The 16558-nt window shown below is 44.3% G+C and overlaps 1 protein-coding gene across 2 annotated transcripts in view; it reads left to right on the top strand.

Moving 5' to 3' along the window:
* Window positions 1–16558, top strand: part of Pip4k2a (phosphatidylinositol-5-phosphate 4-kinase type 2 alpha) — a 144661-nt gene that overhangs the window by 74360 nt on the left and 53743 nt on the right. For both annotated transcript variants that reach the window (XM_005354669.3, XM_005354667.2), the window contains exons 2-3: window positions 12504–12601; window positions 14401–14497. In XM_005354669.3, the coding sequence (XP_005354726.1) occupies window positions 12504–12601; window positions 14401–14497 (195 nt within the window). The remainder of the gene's footprint in view (window positions 1–12503; window positions 12602–14400; window positions 14498–16558) is intronic.

Raw genomic sequence — 16558 nt, 5'->3', positions numbered from 1 at the left:
TGTGTGTGTGTGTGTGTGTGTGTGTGTGTGTGTGTTGCCAAGGATGGACCCCCAGGACATCATACATGCTAAGTGTATGATACCACTGAGCTTCCCCTTGAAATAAATTTGTATCCCACCCTTAGGTTTTTGAAGCTCCTTGAATGGCTGCTCACGCAAGCCCACAGGAGAGTGTACTAGACTCTTGCTTCATTTTAAAATGCCATGGGAATGCTGGGCCACAGTGGTGACACCTCGGTCTCTGTGGCCCCAACTTCAGAACTAGAAAGTCTTGGTGCAAAGGCCTTATCAGCCTGTAGAGTTGGGTGCAGGGATAATCAGGAGGATCCCGACTCTGCCTTTTCTGCTCACTGCATAAGAAGCACCATTTTCCTTCTGTGCGGTTTCTCAGCCATTACTCTTGGTGAGTACATCATACACCATTAACAGGAAACAAACAGCCTTATGGGAAAGGTTGCGACACTATTTAAAGGGTGATCTTGCCCTGACCACAAGCCAGTGTGGAAAGATGGGCTCTCTGTCTCCAGAGTGCCAACTCCACGCCCAGAAAAAGGTTGTATTAAAAACATCTGGGAACCCTTTATTCCCTGAAGCCCAGCAGATTTTCTGTTTTCTGCCCAGGCGTAGATGAGTAAAGATGTGTAAAAGTTCTCAGAACAGTGGGCTGCAGGAGTTTTTAATCCATGTAGCTCAGTGTGTGATCTGAGCGCACTAACACGTAGGCTGAGTTGTATTTTTATGTAAATGCCAGTATACACTCTGTAGCCTATTCGCAAATTTCAGAAGTCCAATTAAATATTTAAATAATTTGAACACTACAAAGAACCTGTAGCTTTTGTTAAAGACTCTTTCTTTCTTAGTTCAAGTACTATAATTGTTTAATTATTTTTCAAAATTGTGACCTAACCATGACTTTCTTGAAGCTTAGCTCTGAGTTCTGTGCAGTTTGCTTCTTAGCTTTAATTGCTTCGTTGTTGAAAATTACACCTCACAAACATACATAAACCCAGATAATGACGGAACGCTGTCACTGCCTGTATTTGGCAAATTATCATGTTCCCTCTTATCATCCCACGCCAGCTGTACTGAGGTTTTATTTTGTTGTCTTTCAAGTGCTGCAGTTTTATTTTCCTGAAGACTTCAGAGATGACCAGGAGGTTTGTGTGTCTTTAAACGTCCAGTCGCTGTGTTCTAGACCAGTTAATCAGTAATCAGAGCGCTCTGCCCACATTTCTCATGGACTAGATAGAACATTCTAGAGTTTTTGAATGTGGATATGAGTGTTCATAGGTGGCCCAAACACAGTTGTTTGTTTGGAGTCATTGCCAAGCTGGCAAATGTGGAAACTTACAAATACTTGCTTTTCATTTAACTCTCTTTACAAAACTGTTTTCTCTTGAAAAGGTGTTACTTTCTGACTTACTGTGGAGTCTCACCTTTCCCCAGAAAGGAAGTGTAAGGTGCGTTTATGGGGGTTTTGCTTATAGGTAGCATTTTGCTGAGCAGCACCTTTGTCTACAAGAAGCGCATGACTCATCCCCTAAATTCTACAGTGTGGAGGGCCTGTGCTCTGCTTTCCCCAGAACCACACATAGTCATTCTTCAAATGTAGCAATGCCAGGCAGGGACTTGCTACAATCAACTTACTTTGGTGCAGCTATGAAGCAAGCTTCCCTAGGCTGTGTAATTTATTCTATTTTTAAGTCCTAAACTTTGACCCTATCTTGAGGGCATCTGTCAACAGTAGATATTAGCTGGCAGAGGGATCCATGCCAGTTTGGTCTCACATTGGTTTTTGTGCCCCTTTAGCTGTTCCTACCCTAGTAGGAGTATGGAGTGTTTCTCTATTGCTGTACAGGGATTGTTCTGTTTGTTAGTTTGTTTGTTTGGGCTTTTGCTGTTAATGGTGCCTTTTATGAAGCATATGTACATTAGCCACAAAATTTAATGAAGTTTGGTGAAGCACTAAACTTGGTAGCTGGGTGCCACATGGAATGATCATTGAAAATCCTGTAGTCACTGTCTGCAGACGCTCCTCGCCCATACTTTCAGCTAACCCTCGAGATCCAGTGTGCGTTTAGGGGAGCGTTAGCACTGGCAATGAAGTAGAAAACCCATGCTTTAAATGAAGTCTTTCTAGTCATCTGAGTTGCTCTGAATAACTCTCTCCTATATTCCGTGCAGCGCTTAGCACTTGGATTGACGGTTGGAGGGATACCCAAGGTCAGCTCCACCCGTCTCCACATAGCTTGGGTCCAAGGTTTCTTTGCAGTCATCCTTTTAGGTGCTTGCTTGCTTTGTGGGTGCTTGTTTCGCTCAGCTAGGGATGGGTGACTCTGAGGACCTGGGCACGCAGAAACTCAGGTGCAGTGTGTTCGATGTAAACAGCTGCACAGAACAAAGGCTGAGACTTGGCACATGCACTGCATACACTCACGGGGAAAGAATCAGCGTGTTCGTATTAGTTCATCTTCCACCCTGAGACTTTGCTGGCCAGTGGGTGACGTCTGGGTGCATGGAGCATAATGCCTATTGGCTGATGATGGGTGGGTGATAAGCAAGGCAGCCTTTGTAATATTGCCAATGGTGCCCCGCCCCCCGCAGGCCTTTTTTCCAGAGTGGAGCGTTCCAGTGTCCCCGAGGGAGTGGTCTGTACTGCTGGTGTGCCTGCAGCAAGGCAGGGGGTGGAGGAGTCGTCCTGGGGATTGGAGTACAAGTTCTGTTTACTCCTGGACCAGGCTGGTACCTGGCTCTTAAATCCAGAGTCTCTTGGGACCTGGTCTCAATAAATCAGCCCTTGTTTCTGCTTCTGAGATTCCAGCTATGGAGACTTGGTAACAGCCTAGTCGTCCAAGTCCTTGCATGTTAGGATGGCATTTTTATTTCTTCTCTTTGGTCAGTTAAGGACTCTCTGCTTGTTTTTTTTTTTTTTTCTTTTAAAAATTCTCTGTGATTTCTCCTCCCTGCTGTCTGATGGGCCATGTCTTTGTCATGGGTTTGTTTTTCATCCCTCACCTCCTCTTGTCATTCCAGTGGAGTTTCTGGGAGGGAGAGAAAATGCAGTCAATTCATCAACTACAAGCAGGAGTCCAGGAATGCACCGTTGCCGGCATAATGGTAACCTTCCTCGTATTGTTCTGAGGGCAGATCTCGGGTGGTGGAGCCCGCTGCCCTTCTGCTCTGTGCTTGGAAAGGAAAACAGAAGTTTAGCCTTAAGAGACCAGGAATCCAGCACTTCCTCTCTGGAGTCTTAACACAGGTTCAATAGGGAAATCTCTTAAAAACTCCTCTCTGAAAGAAAACAAACAAACAAATCAACAGCAATGACAACAAAAAATGCGCAAACTGCGCAAAGCTAATCCTTTCCCCATCTTCTGCAAGTCTTACCAATGATGCACGTGTGATTGGCATGCTGAATGGCATAGCTGCCTCGCATTGCGTACGTCTTCAGCAAATCTGTTTTGCTCTCTGGGATGCTAACAGGACCACTCTTCTGCATGGCGATTTGCACCCTATTCCAAGAGGGCTGTGAGAGTTAGGACCCCCCGTCAGAATAGCTGTCTGCACCCCATTATCCAATCCCTGATGGAATCCCACCTTCACGGGGTACACGGTTTGAGAGTACCCTCATTACAAGATGAATTTCCAGGAAGTGGTAAACTATTTGATCATATTAGATACTGACTAAAAAGAAACATACATTCATTTGAAGCTTTCCAGATTCGTCCCTTAGAGTCTGGATAATTGTGGGCATCGTGTCACCCAGTGGGACAGCGTTTCTGTACATTGACACCACCGACTGTTTCACTGTTGTGTTTGAACATCTTCAGCTGCAAGCAACAGCGAAGTCTCTTCCTAGCTGAAGGGCCTGGTCTGTGTCAGTCCCTTTTCTGGTCACTGGCTGTTGGCTCAGGTCTTCAGAAGGTTGGTTTGTCTCTGCAAGAATAGGGTAGGGGACAGAGATGGCCATACCCTTCGAAGGCTTAGCCTAGTGTCCTACATCTTCCAGCTAGGTGTCACATCCCAGAGGAGCCCCACAGTGTCACCAGCTGGGAATAAGGAGGACAGAAGGACAGACACCTGAGCCTGCAGTGGAGTTGCAGAGTCAGCTTCTCTGTCTAGAACAATGGTTCTCAACCTTCCTCATGCTGTGACCCTTTAGTACAGTTCCTCATGTTGTGGTGACCCCCAACCATAAAATTATTACATTGCTACTTCATAACTATAATTTTTGCAACTGCTATGACTCATAATGTAAATATCCGATATGCAGGATATCTGATAGTTGATTCCCCAAAGGGTTGAGACTCGCAGTTTGAGAACTGCTGATCTAGTGGATGGTAGGGGATTTAAATGATTCTGAATCATTGCCACATGGTTCTTGTTCTTTTCTGGGGTTCACCCAGTGCCCTTCTGGAGGCGGCTTGCTGAACAATCAAAGCTGAAGACGTGATGTGGCAGCTTCAGGTGTGTGCCCTTGGCTTCCTCAGCTGACCTGAGGGATTAACCTGGATGAGCTCACATAGATCATTGAGGAATTGGGGGGAAATCTGTGAAAATCATTTTTTTTATTTGTGTGTGTTTTGTGGACAGCTTCAGAAAGGTGAGGCAGAGGTCCTATGACACCTGACAGGGTGAGCAGTAACCCAGTCAGAGACAGAGACAAATGGCGAATGTGCGGAATGTGCCCAACAAGGAACGAATCCCTGCGGCCACTCACATCAGAGCCAGGATGCAGGCACATGCCACATTATCACTTCTATTGTCAAAGAATCCAGAAACCTAGATTCGTGTGTAAAATTTCTGAAGTTTGGTAAAGTAGGTACTTAATTTAAGCACTTTCTAAATCACTGAACCAAAAAGCACATCATTTGACTTCTCAAACTCGTTTTTAACAGCATAATGTGAGATCAAGGCGTTGGGGCCGCACAAAGCAGTAGGACCAGTTCTCAGCCATGGGTCTCTAGTCTTCAGGCCTGAGATCCTTCTAAATGAATTGCTTTCTAATGCTTGTTTTCACTGCGAAGTCTTTTTTAGTTGTTGTTGCTGTTGTTTTCTCCCGTGTTCCTCTGTAATAATTTATAGATTTCTGGCCTTCATACAGCAATTTAATGTTGGGTTCTGTGTTTTATGGATGGTAAATTTTAACATGAAACCATTCTTTGGGTGAAGTCGGTTGTGGGCCAGCCAGTGAACCAGACCATCAGAACTCTCCTTGGAATGCTGCTGGGAAGATGGCTCAGTTGGTAAAGTACTTGCCTCCCAAACATGGAGTCCTGAGTTCATTCCCCAGAACCCACAGTAAAAAACCAAGTGCAAATTTACAGTCCTTGTCCTGGAGGAGGTGGGGACAGGCAGAACCCTGGGGCTCACTCCCAGCTAGCCTAGCCTATTTGACAAGGGCCAGGTCCATGGAAGATCCTTTCCCAAAACACACACATACACACACACACACACACACACACACACACACACACACACACACACACGTGTGCAGAGGGGGAGGCACTATTGATGATAGAACTCTTGGCATTATGTTGTTAGATGGTAGAATTTATGTTGGCCTTATAAATTCAAGTAAGATTCCAAGCCAGAGATTAAATATTGCTGCTGACATTTATTTTCATATTAATCAGGTAGCCACTAGTCAAAAGATTGACTTGGTCATTCCTGTTCAAGAGGAAATTACCCCCTAAGTGATTAATTTAGTCTTTGAGTTTGCAGGCGAAGGGACGGACTCTTTTTGTCTTTGCTTATATTGCAGCTTTGCTATCAGAACGGTTTCATTTGCCCTGTCAAAATGAAATATTATTTTCTAGATATTGGAAGGTAGCTCACACTTGGATCCTGTCATCTGTCTGATCTACAAACACAGAAATGTTAGCTTTTCCAAAATGCCTTCAGAAAATGAATATTGATGGAGCAGCTGTAGAAAACTGACCTCTCGCCCTGTGACAAATAAAAATACACTCCATAAACATCCTCAGCTGCCTGGTTTTCCTACCTCTGTGATTGACTCTAATTTGCTGTGCCTGCCCCACAGAAACCTCAGAACTTTCAAATTGCTATTCAGTTTGCAGTGTCAGCTGCAATGAGAGCCGCCCCAGCCCACGTGTGGGCCACACGCCACGTCGGGGACCTTGTTTGGTTTTGTTTTTGTTTTTGTTGTTGTTTCTTTGTTTGTTTGTTTGTTTTGGAAGTCCTTAATTGTTTCAACCTATATCCGTGACAAGATTGTTAAAAAGTATTTACAAATGATATGCAAATTATTATTGAAGGTTTGTTTTTCCTTTGCATGGACCTTATTAATTAATTATAAGTGGGTATCAAATTGATACTAAAAAATCCGATTTAAAAAATTTAGATAATTCTTCCCAAACTTAAGTTAGTAGGAAAAACATAAGAGAAAATAGAAAACATGATTTTTCTTTCTTTGTTTTGCTTTATTCTGCCGTGTTCTATTCTGCTTTGTTTTTTGTTGTTGAAACTCAAGTTAGTTTCAAACTGCTGTTTCTGGCAACTGAAAACCATTGTAACTTGGAAAGCTGTGAGTCTGGTCTGTTCTCATCCAGTCCTGTCCTCTGACACCCAGTGACAGTGTAGGTGGCTCAGAGAGCTTGGGGCAGAGAATATGGCTCAGAGAGCTTGGGGAGAGAGTCTTGATGGTGTTTCTATGTCACACGGGGGAAGATATTTTCTCAGAAATGCAGCTGGGGTCTTTTCGGGAGACTCAGTGAAAGTTCCCGTGTGTGTGTGTGTGTGTGTGTGTGTGTGTTCGCGTGTGCGCGTGTGGGCCCTCTGGTATGGGGGTTGAGTAGAACCATCCAGAACTTCCAGTTCCTGCCCTACCATGTAAATACTCTTTTCATTCATTTCCTATGTGGAATGAACCTCAGGGCAGAAAAAGTGATTTGGCAGGAAAATCGTTGCATTCTTTATCAAAGAGCTGCAAAGGAATTTTTTAGGAAAAGTCTGGTAAGGGGAAAATATTTATTTTCAAATAGTGATACTGGAAGGGCGCATGGTTTTCTTTTTTTGTTTGTTTGTTTTTTACACTAACTAACTCATGGCATTGTTTGTTGTGAAGTGAGGATCGTTTTGTGTGAGCCAGAAGCAATCGAAAGCCTAGTGTAGGAAATCTGGTGTGGCACACTTGTGATCAGATCTCCCTAAGACGTCAGTCAGCCGTAACCCGGCCTTCTGAACAACTGTGTTGAGTTATGCATGGGAGTTCCTTTTCCTGCTGAGTCCTTGTTGCTCTTAACTCCCGGGTGCTTGTTCTTCCTAGTGATATACCCCAGCTCTCTGCTTTCTGTTACTGACCTGTGTTTTAACGTGGGTGCTCAGTGTGCTTGGCTTGAGATTGGGAGGTGGGGTGAATGGATGGGCACCTCTGGGTCCTTTTCATTCCTCTGTCGGCACCTCACATCCTGCCCCAATCATAGGTACCCTTGGCTGCTCCAGGAAGCTCTGGAGCCCTGGAGCCCACAGCTGCTCACCCTGGCTTCCTGTTTTAACTCAGTGAGTCATGAGCTCTAGAGTAGTGGGTTTTTTGTGGGGTTTTTTTTTTTTTTTGGTTCTCCTTTGTGTAACAGTCCTATCTCTCCTGGAACTAGCTCTTGTAGACCAGGCTGGCCTTGAACTCACAGGGGTTCACCTGCGTCTGCCTCCCGAGTGCTGGGATTAAAGGTGTGTGCCAACACTGCCTGGCTCTAGAGAAGTATCTTTACTAAAATCAGAGTAAATGTTTTAGGATTTCTTCTACATGCAGGGGACTTTGAGGTTTTGATCCTTTTTTCTTGGCTGAATTAAAGTCATTTACTAGGCAGGTGAGGTGGTGCACCCCTTTAATCCAAGAGGGAGGTAGATCTCTGAGAGTTCAAGGACGGCCTGGTCTATGGAGTGAGTTCTAGGCCACCAGGTACTACATAGTGAGACCTTGTCTAAAAACAAACAAGCAGAAACAAAAATAAAAGCCAAAAACATCTGCCAATTATCTATTAGTCTGAAAGTATGGTGTTTTAGATGAATGTATCCAAATTAATTGTCATAAATAATGCCTCACTGTTTATGAATGTATCCTTTGCTTGGCTTAAAAAAGATATATTAAGTTTTTTTTTTTCCTTAACGCCTCAGTATGAAGCAGCTTTGTAAGGATACTTTTATGTGCCTTAATTTTAGGACCATTACCAATTGAATTGGGACTTACTTGTCTATTTTTTGTCCAGAATCTGTTTGCTATACCCAACTTTTTCCAACGTAATTGCTTGCTTACAGCGTGAATTTCCTCCAGGAATGAGGCTCCCTTCCCTCCCCCAACTCTCGGAAAATCACACGCCTGTGCTTTACAGTGTTGGTGCTAGCTTGTCCGTGGTAGAAATGAGAAACGTGAAGGCACCTCTCCCAAGTAGAGCTGTGTATTAGGAAACATTCCCAAAATGCTACTGTGCTTCGTAGTTGTCTGTAATAAATAATTACTCTGGAAATAAATGTTGTGTCCTTCATTAATAACTGTTGGGAGCATTCAGATTGAATGCAGCCTGAGTGACAAGCAGAGGGACGATGACAGTTGGGTGAAAAATCCCAGTTTTGACTGTGCAGTTGAAACCACAGCTGGTCTAATTATAGACTGCAGTACATATTCAATTAAACGTGCATTTTCTATTGATTCATTATTTGAAAAAGGGAATTCTTTAGAAGTTTGTAACACAGCATAGGCATAAATTTTAGTCTCTTAATGGCTCCTTGTTGTGAACTCTCAACCTCGAGGCTAGCAGGAATGTAAAAAGGTCCTGAGTTTGGGGAATCTAGCCAGACTGCTGGAGTCTTGACTACATGGTCTGGATTTCAGATACAGCCTGCCCAGTTAATACCTAGCAGTAATCTCACGAGGCCTGGATTCCCTTATCTGGAAATGGGAATAATGATAGTACCTATACTACCAAGTTATAAATATCAGATAAGATGCTGTTTCTAGAAACCTCAGTGTGGCATTTGGCAGGTATCCGGTATTAGCTGTGGCATTAATGCCAAATATTAAAGTGAATTCAGACAAAGCTGAGCTGAGACAAGCCATCTCCCTGGCTCCCTTCCTCCGTCATCATCCTATGCCAACTCCCCTCTGTCCTCCCCCTTCCTTAACTCTTGAATTCTAATATGCTCAGGTCGTTTGGGCCTTGGTACGAACAAGCATTTGTACCAGCCCTCCCCAGCCTGCCGTAGCTTGCTTCTATTGATGTTGACAACAGAGCTCCTTTATTTCCTGTCATATGTTAGGCCTGGGTGCTGACGGGCTCTGTCCCCAATGGCTCGGCAGAGAGGCAATGCTGAGCAACACCTGTGTTTTGGGGGTGACTGGCACGGCATAAACAGAACCATGAGATCCTTCTCGGGGTACAGAGAGACCCAGCCAGTGTCTGATATGCTTAGAAAGTTCTGATATGTAAGTTCTGAAAGTGTAAGATGGTGAGTACAGCTGTTTGATTGCCAGAAGGCACTCACGAGTATGAACGTGGCTCTAAGAGTTGATTCAATATTTGCAACCCTATAAAATGTGCCCTGAATAATATAACCAGTGCTTTCAGTTTGTTTGACTCCATTCTTATCTCCAAAAATGAAAACGATTTAGATTTTTATAACATATGCTTATTCCTAAGAGGTTTGGACTTTTAATATAGTAGTGGCTAACACAAATCTTTTTGTGTCCTTCCATGAATATTATATAACCTACACAAATACATATGTAGTCTCAATTTAAATATCTATAAAGACAGAAATTCTTTTTAAATACTGAAAAGGGCTGACCATGTAGTCCAGTGGTAGAGCGCTTGCCTAGCATACATAAGGCCTTGGACTCCATCCCAACACCATATAATAATGATGATGATGATGATAATAATAATAGAAGAACAATAACAAACCACTGTCAGTTTTCTTTCCAATTTTGGGATGGGCCACATGGAATGACTGGACTAAAGTAGAATGCTAAATCAGCAAATTTTAAAACTTCAAAACCCACTGTTCAAGAAATCTGCAAGCTCAGTCAGATGAAGCCCCACATGAAGTTAGCAAAGAGGATTAGTTTATCCTCATCTGAGATGGGAGCTCATATCATTGCCTGTATCCACTGTGATTTTGAACTAGAAGCAAGCATCTTTCAGAGTATATAATGGCGAGGTCACAGACTAAAGGGAGTAAAGTCACCCGGGAAGTTGGATGAGCTTTCGGTTATAATGCTGAAGCTAATACATTTCAGTAAAGCTGATGAAGGACCACTTACCTTATGTACCCAAATGAAGAATTCCTACAGAAGAAAATAGATGCTCAAGAGACACGGTTGGAAACATATTGACTACTAATTAAAAGCCGCTCTGAGTGCCGGCTCCTCCGGATCACTTTGTTCGTGGGTGGCTAATTCACCTGCCCCAGGAGTTGGAAAGAATAACTTGACAGGGGAGGGAGATAGGAAATGTAAAGCCTCTGTAAATGGAAGACAGTGTAGAAGAAAGATAAAATGCCCCCCAATTTTTACTTTAACTCAGTATCAACGTCAGTTATACAGGGAGAGAGCGAGCTAAGGAGAGGCTCGGTCTGTGAAGTGACTGCTGCATGTCACAAGCTCCAGGACCTGGGTCTGATCGCCAGGATCCCGACACCCATGTGCTCCTGTAAACCACAGCAATGGGACCTGAAGTTCATTGCAACCAGCCTACCCAATGAATGATCTTTCTGTTCAGAGAGGGATCCTGTCTACCCAAACAGATGCACGCCACACATGCACACCCGCGCACACACACAGAACTACTTGAGGAAGACATTGAATGTTAATCTTGGGCCTCCACACCCACATATGTGTGCACATTCCTGCACTAGCAAGTACACATATCACACAAACCCAGCACATACCTAAATCAATATATATGCACCCAAATCACAGCTCACTGCCCCTGCAACATGACTTCAGCTTCACACCCTTCAAGAAGCCTTTCAGCTCACCCCTGCTCTGAGTTCCCAGAACACTCACTGTTTAGACTCAAGCATTTCTTTTAGTTGCCTTGGACTTGGGTTCAAATGTCCCGCCCATCAACTCCAGTAGGAATTCCTCCCTGAGGAATTGAGTGACACGGATTTCTCATTTCTGCGTGATGGTCCTACAGGTTCCTTGCTCCTCTCTGTACCACACTTGGTCAACAAAAGTCTCGAACCCCAAGAGCCCCAGCCACCCAACCATCAATCTCTGAACCATTACCTGCCAGCATGCATGACACCTACAACTTGGAATGCAAATGGACTCTGCCCCAAAGCCAAGCCCCATTTCTTCAAACTTCATTTTCTACCTTTTACACTGGTCCTTCTGGGTCCCTTCTTTTCTCTTTAAGCCCCTGAGCCACCAGCTCCCATGAGCTGTGTCTAAGAAAGTGTTGGAACCATCATCAGCCTTCAGGTTCCCCTGCTGATCACGTTCACCGAGTCCAGCGTGCTGAGTGCCCCTACAGGAAGGATGGTCTCCTGAAATCAGGGTTGCTTTCTAAGAAACCAGCAGTGCATTAAAATACATGCCCTAGCAAGAAACTTACTGACTTTTGCTTGGTTTTGTTTTTGCTTTTTGGACCCAAGAACCCTTCAGAGTACCTTCCATTCTACGGGAAGTACAGACGTTTAAAGTATTTTTATTGATATCAGTGGGGGAGAAAATAGCATGGGGATCAAGGGTGAAAACAACCAAGAAAAAAAGTCAGGGTTTTCACAGTTGTATGTCAGAACCACCCCATCACTTCCTGTGCTGTGAAGAAAACGGGATTCTATGCTTTGTCCTCTGGAGTCAAACCTCTGCTCTTTGTTCTGTCCTTGAGGTAGTTTGACTAGTAGCCCAGGCTAGCCTCAAACCTTCCTTCCTCTTCTTCCAGACTCCCATGTGGAAGTGTCCACAGCTGACTCCGCTTTTGCTCCTGACCCCATGGGAGCTTCTCATTCTCACGTCACCCCATGAAGCTGTCTTCCTCCTTCCTCAGTGAACGTCCTTAACTGTCACGTTCAAGCCCCATCCCAGTGTTTATACGTTTAAACCCAATTCCTATGAGAAAGAAAAGGCCATATGATGTCAGCATCATTCTTTGGGTGCCCCAGTATATAAATGATACCTGTTAATTCAGCAAATATTTACCTCAGGATTTAAAATTCTCTTTCTCAGATAACACTTTTTTCACAGAGGAAGTTGTCCCAGAAATGGGGAGTTCTGCATTGAGTGTCTGGAAGGGACGAGGAAGACAAGGGAGGAGGATGTGTCCCTGAGGGACAAATAGCCTTCAGGTCCGGCCCCCATGTTCCCCCTGTGCCACCCAGGCCAACGGTGGGAGCTGGAGGAGGGAGGACTGCAGGAGGACAGAGTTCACGGTGGGAGGCAGAGGGTGGGCAGAATGCCTGCGTTCACCAGTATGGTGACGAGTCCAGTTGTCCTCATCAGGATGGTGGTAACCGGTGCTGTTTATTTTGTGTTTTTCCAGATCAATGAACTGAGCCATGTTCAAATCCCTGTCATGTTGATGCCAGATGACTTCAAAGCCTACTCGAAGATAAAGGTGGATAATCACCTTTTTAACAAGTAAGTACAGTCAGCGTCTCTGGAGCCTGCCCTGGCTGTGCAGAATAGGACTTTCTGTAATCACATAAATTTTTCAATGGGTGGGAGTAAAGTTTTGCTGGTGAAGTTAATCCTTGGTAAACATGGCCATCTGTCATATTCAGAGAAGCAGCAGCAGGCCCCCTGGGATAATATCCCTTTGCCATATGGCATATTGTTTCCTATGAGTATCTTATGTATTAGAAGTGATATCCTCATTACTATTTAAATTTTTGGAGCTGTAAATTACTTGGATTGTTTGAGCAGTTATGGACTTCTGTTCTTGTACACAAAACTTTGGAAACAGTGGCTTTATTTATAAAAATGACTATGTTATAAAACAGTAAATAATATAGATGTATTGTAACATATAACTGGATGTCATGTTTGGGCATTGCTAATATCCATCATATAAATGGGATGCCTTTGATATCATTATAGAAAGTCGATTACATATTAGGCATTTCATCCAAAAACTAGAGATGCAACATGGTCCTTCCCTCAAAGGTCTCACAGCCAGGACAGTACCTGGAAACTGACACGTATACAAAAGTAAACTAGTAATAAAGGGGTGTGCGCAGTTTCTATCCATTGCTCCATGAGAGCACAATGGAGGGGCAATTCTGTATGAGTGGGGTGAGCCCAAGAGTAGCCTCCCATATCAGAGTTAGTATGAAATTTTCTCCTTGTTTTCTCTTTGTTGTAGTATGAGGAATTGAACCTGGGGACTCACACATGCTAGGCAAGTGCCCTACCACTGAGCTACACCCCAGCCCTTCATGCAAGGTCTTAAGCAGGCTGTTGTTCTGTTGCAAACGTATGGGTTTGTTTTTCCCCATAATACTGTTTAGAGGTTGAGTTCATGAGTGTATAAATGAGAACATATGACTGCTCAAAGGAATAGTTGAGGGGAAGGTTTTTATTGTAACTGTAGGGAGAGTGCAGCCAGAGACATCTGGCTGACCCCAGAGCAGGGAGAGACAGTGGTAGAGTGAACATGGTCAGTGGACTGAACTGGGCCATGGTGGGGGCTGGGGGGAGAGTGAGAGAGAAAGGCAAGAGAGAAAGCAGAGAGAGAGAGAGAGAGAGAGAGAGAGAGAGAGAGAGAGAGAGAGAGAGAGAGGATGTGTGTGTGCGTGCATGCGTGCACGAGCGCGCAAGGACCAAGAGAGCTAGCTGGATCACGAGAGCACATGGCCAAAATGGCAGGGTTATATGGAAATGGAAAACTGGGGACAGGAAGCCATGATCTGGAGAAGTTTAGGGTAGGGTGGAGTGGAAGAGCTGAGGGGAGCCACAGGTACTGAGCCTAGAGGCAATGTGCGCTTCAGTGTGCTATCAGGCAGCCGTTAGCCATTTGTCCTGAGTTTCTTTTGGACATGTGGATTTGGAATGTGGGTCTTGGGTGTCTGGCCAGCTTGTTTGATGGCTGTTTCCACAGTAAGGTTGACACTGCTTACCCTTTTCACTGCCATTTGTCTGCTCTTCCTTCATACACCGTTCCATACTGTCCCTCCCCACCCCTCGCCTTAAAGAGTGGCTGGCATTGTCAGCCGGGATGAAGAGTAACACAGTCTCAGTGTGGGACAGACAGCATTGTCAGTCTGTCCCCTCTGTTCTGTCAGATTTGCTTGGGTTGTACCTGGTCCTGTGGAGACCATTTGTGCTTGCTGTGGGCAGTGAATTCTCGCCTTCCCTACTATGCACAGATCCAAGGGGCATCGGGAAGTCTGCTAACCTCCTGTCTGTCTGAGCCTCATTCCACAATGTGACCGTTGCAGGGAAAACATGCCGAGCCATTTCAAATTTAAGGAATACTGCCCGATGGTCTTCCGGAATCTTCGGGAGAGGTTTGGAATCGATGACCAAGATTTCCAGGTGAGCTGCTTTTGTGATATGGGTTTGCTCTATCAAATAGGGCTTGTGTTTCAGTTCTCATGAGAGAGTTTACATGCACAATTTCAGTGATCATTCTGAAGTTAGGCATAATGGAAGTTTTTAAGGATTCTGTGTGGTTTGATTTCAGTGAGATGTCTATAGGAAAATACATGGATTTTCTGTGCAAAGAGACAGAGCACTTAGCTCTGTGAACACTGTCACTTCTAGATGCAAGTTTCTGTCAGCCACACTCTAGGGTGGGGTATGTCATCAGCCCATGCAGCGTGTAGGCATGTGTTTAATTCATGCTTCTCTATTTTGGCAGAGGCCACTTAGGAACCTTTGGGATTGTGTTCTTGCTAATTTGCAGGGTTGCAGGTTGGCAAACTCTGTCTCCTTCCGCATGATTCTCATTGGGCTTTGCTTTGTACCTCACATTGCTGCACTGTAGGGGCCATGGCCCTCTTGTCACCTGCAGGAACCTGCCAGCCTGCCGACTGATGGTGTGCCTTCCTTTCCACTGACCGTGTACTAACAGGCTGTCACTTCTCTCCCTGCATGCGCACAGTCTCAATTGTGACTTTGACATGTGATGTGGGTTTTTCAGTAGTGGCTGCTCCCTGGTCAGGTTTGTAAAAGAAGGCCTGCTGCTCTCTTAGCCCTTCCATTGCTGTGATAAGGCACCATGACCGTGGTAATTTTGGGGGGCTTACAGTTTATGAGGTTGAGTCCATGACCATAGTAGCAAGGAGCTTGGTAGCAGTCAGGCATGATGCCGGAGCCGTAGCTAAGAGCTCACATCCTGAGACACAAGCATGAAGCCGAGGGAACTAACTGGAAAGGGCATGGCCTTTTGGAACCTCGAAGCCTGCCCCTCAAGACGCACCTCCTGCTAATCTTTCTCAAACAGTTTCACCATCTTCAACCAAATATTCAGATACTTGAGCCTGTGAGGGCCGTTCTCATTTCAAACTCTCACCTCTCATTGAGTCTTGAGCCTCTTGTGGTCAGCAGAGCCATAAGTGCTAAGGGTTTTGTTTGGTTGGTTGTTTTAAAGCAAAAATCTAAGTTCTAACTTGTCGTAAGCCTTCTCAAATAAACAAATACTTTCTCTAACTTGCTCTAAACTTAAAGCCTGCATCAAGCGCCATGTTATCAGTCCAGGTGATCTAACAAGGACAGTATTGCCACAGCTTGCTCCACGGTTTCTCTTGAATACGCTCATTCAGGCAAACTCTGTTTGCCTAACTTACCTTCTTAAAGATTCAGCTCCTGATCCCACTCATCTTTGTTAAACGTTTCTAAGAATTTCTGCCATGCTTCATTGTAGCAGCCTTTTTTTAAAAATTCATCTATATATTAGTTTTTGTTTTGATTTTTGTTTTTATTGATTTCTATTGAGCTCTACATTTTTCTTTGCTCCCCTCCCTGCTTCTCCCCTCCCCTTCAACCTTCTCCCAAGGTCCTCATGCTCCCAATTTACTCAGGAGATCTTTTTTAAAACATTTTCCCATGTAGATTAGATCCATGTATATCTCTCTTAGAGTCCTCATTGTTGTCTAGGTTCACTGGGACTGTGATTTGTACGCTGGTTTTCTTTGCTATATATTTTTAAACGACTTATGAGTGAGTACATGTGATAATTGTCTTTCTGGGTCTGGGTTACCCCACTCAAAATGATGTTTTCTAGCTCCACCCATTTTCCTGCAAAATTCAAGATGTCGTTATTTTTTTCGGCTGTTTAGTACTCCATTGTGTAAATGTACCACATTTTCCTTATCCATTCTTCTGTTGAGGGACATTTAGGTTGTTTCCAGGTTCTGGCTATGACAAACAATGCTACTATGAACATAGTTGAGCACATGTCCTTGTGGCACAGTTGAGCATCCTTTGGATATATACCCAAAAGTGGTATTACTGGGTCTTGAGGAAGATTGTTTCCTAATTTTCTGAGAAATCGCCACACTGACATCCAGAGGGGAATGCTCCCACCAGCAATGCAGGAGTGTTCCCTTTTCCTCACAACCTCTCCAGCATAAGTTGTCATCAGTGTTTTTGATC

Source organism: Microtus ochrogaster, chromosome 16 (assembly GCF_000317375.1).
Source record: "Microtus ochrogaster isolate Prairie Vole_2 chromosome 16, MicOch1.0, whole genome shotgun sequence".
NCBI classification, from domain to species: Eukaryota; Metazoa; Chordata; class Mammalia; order Rodentia; family Cricetidae; genus Microtus; species Microtus ochrogaster.
Note: the sequence above shows the minus strand (reverse complement) of the source record. Positions and strands in the feature narration are given on the sequence as shown.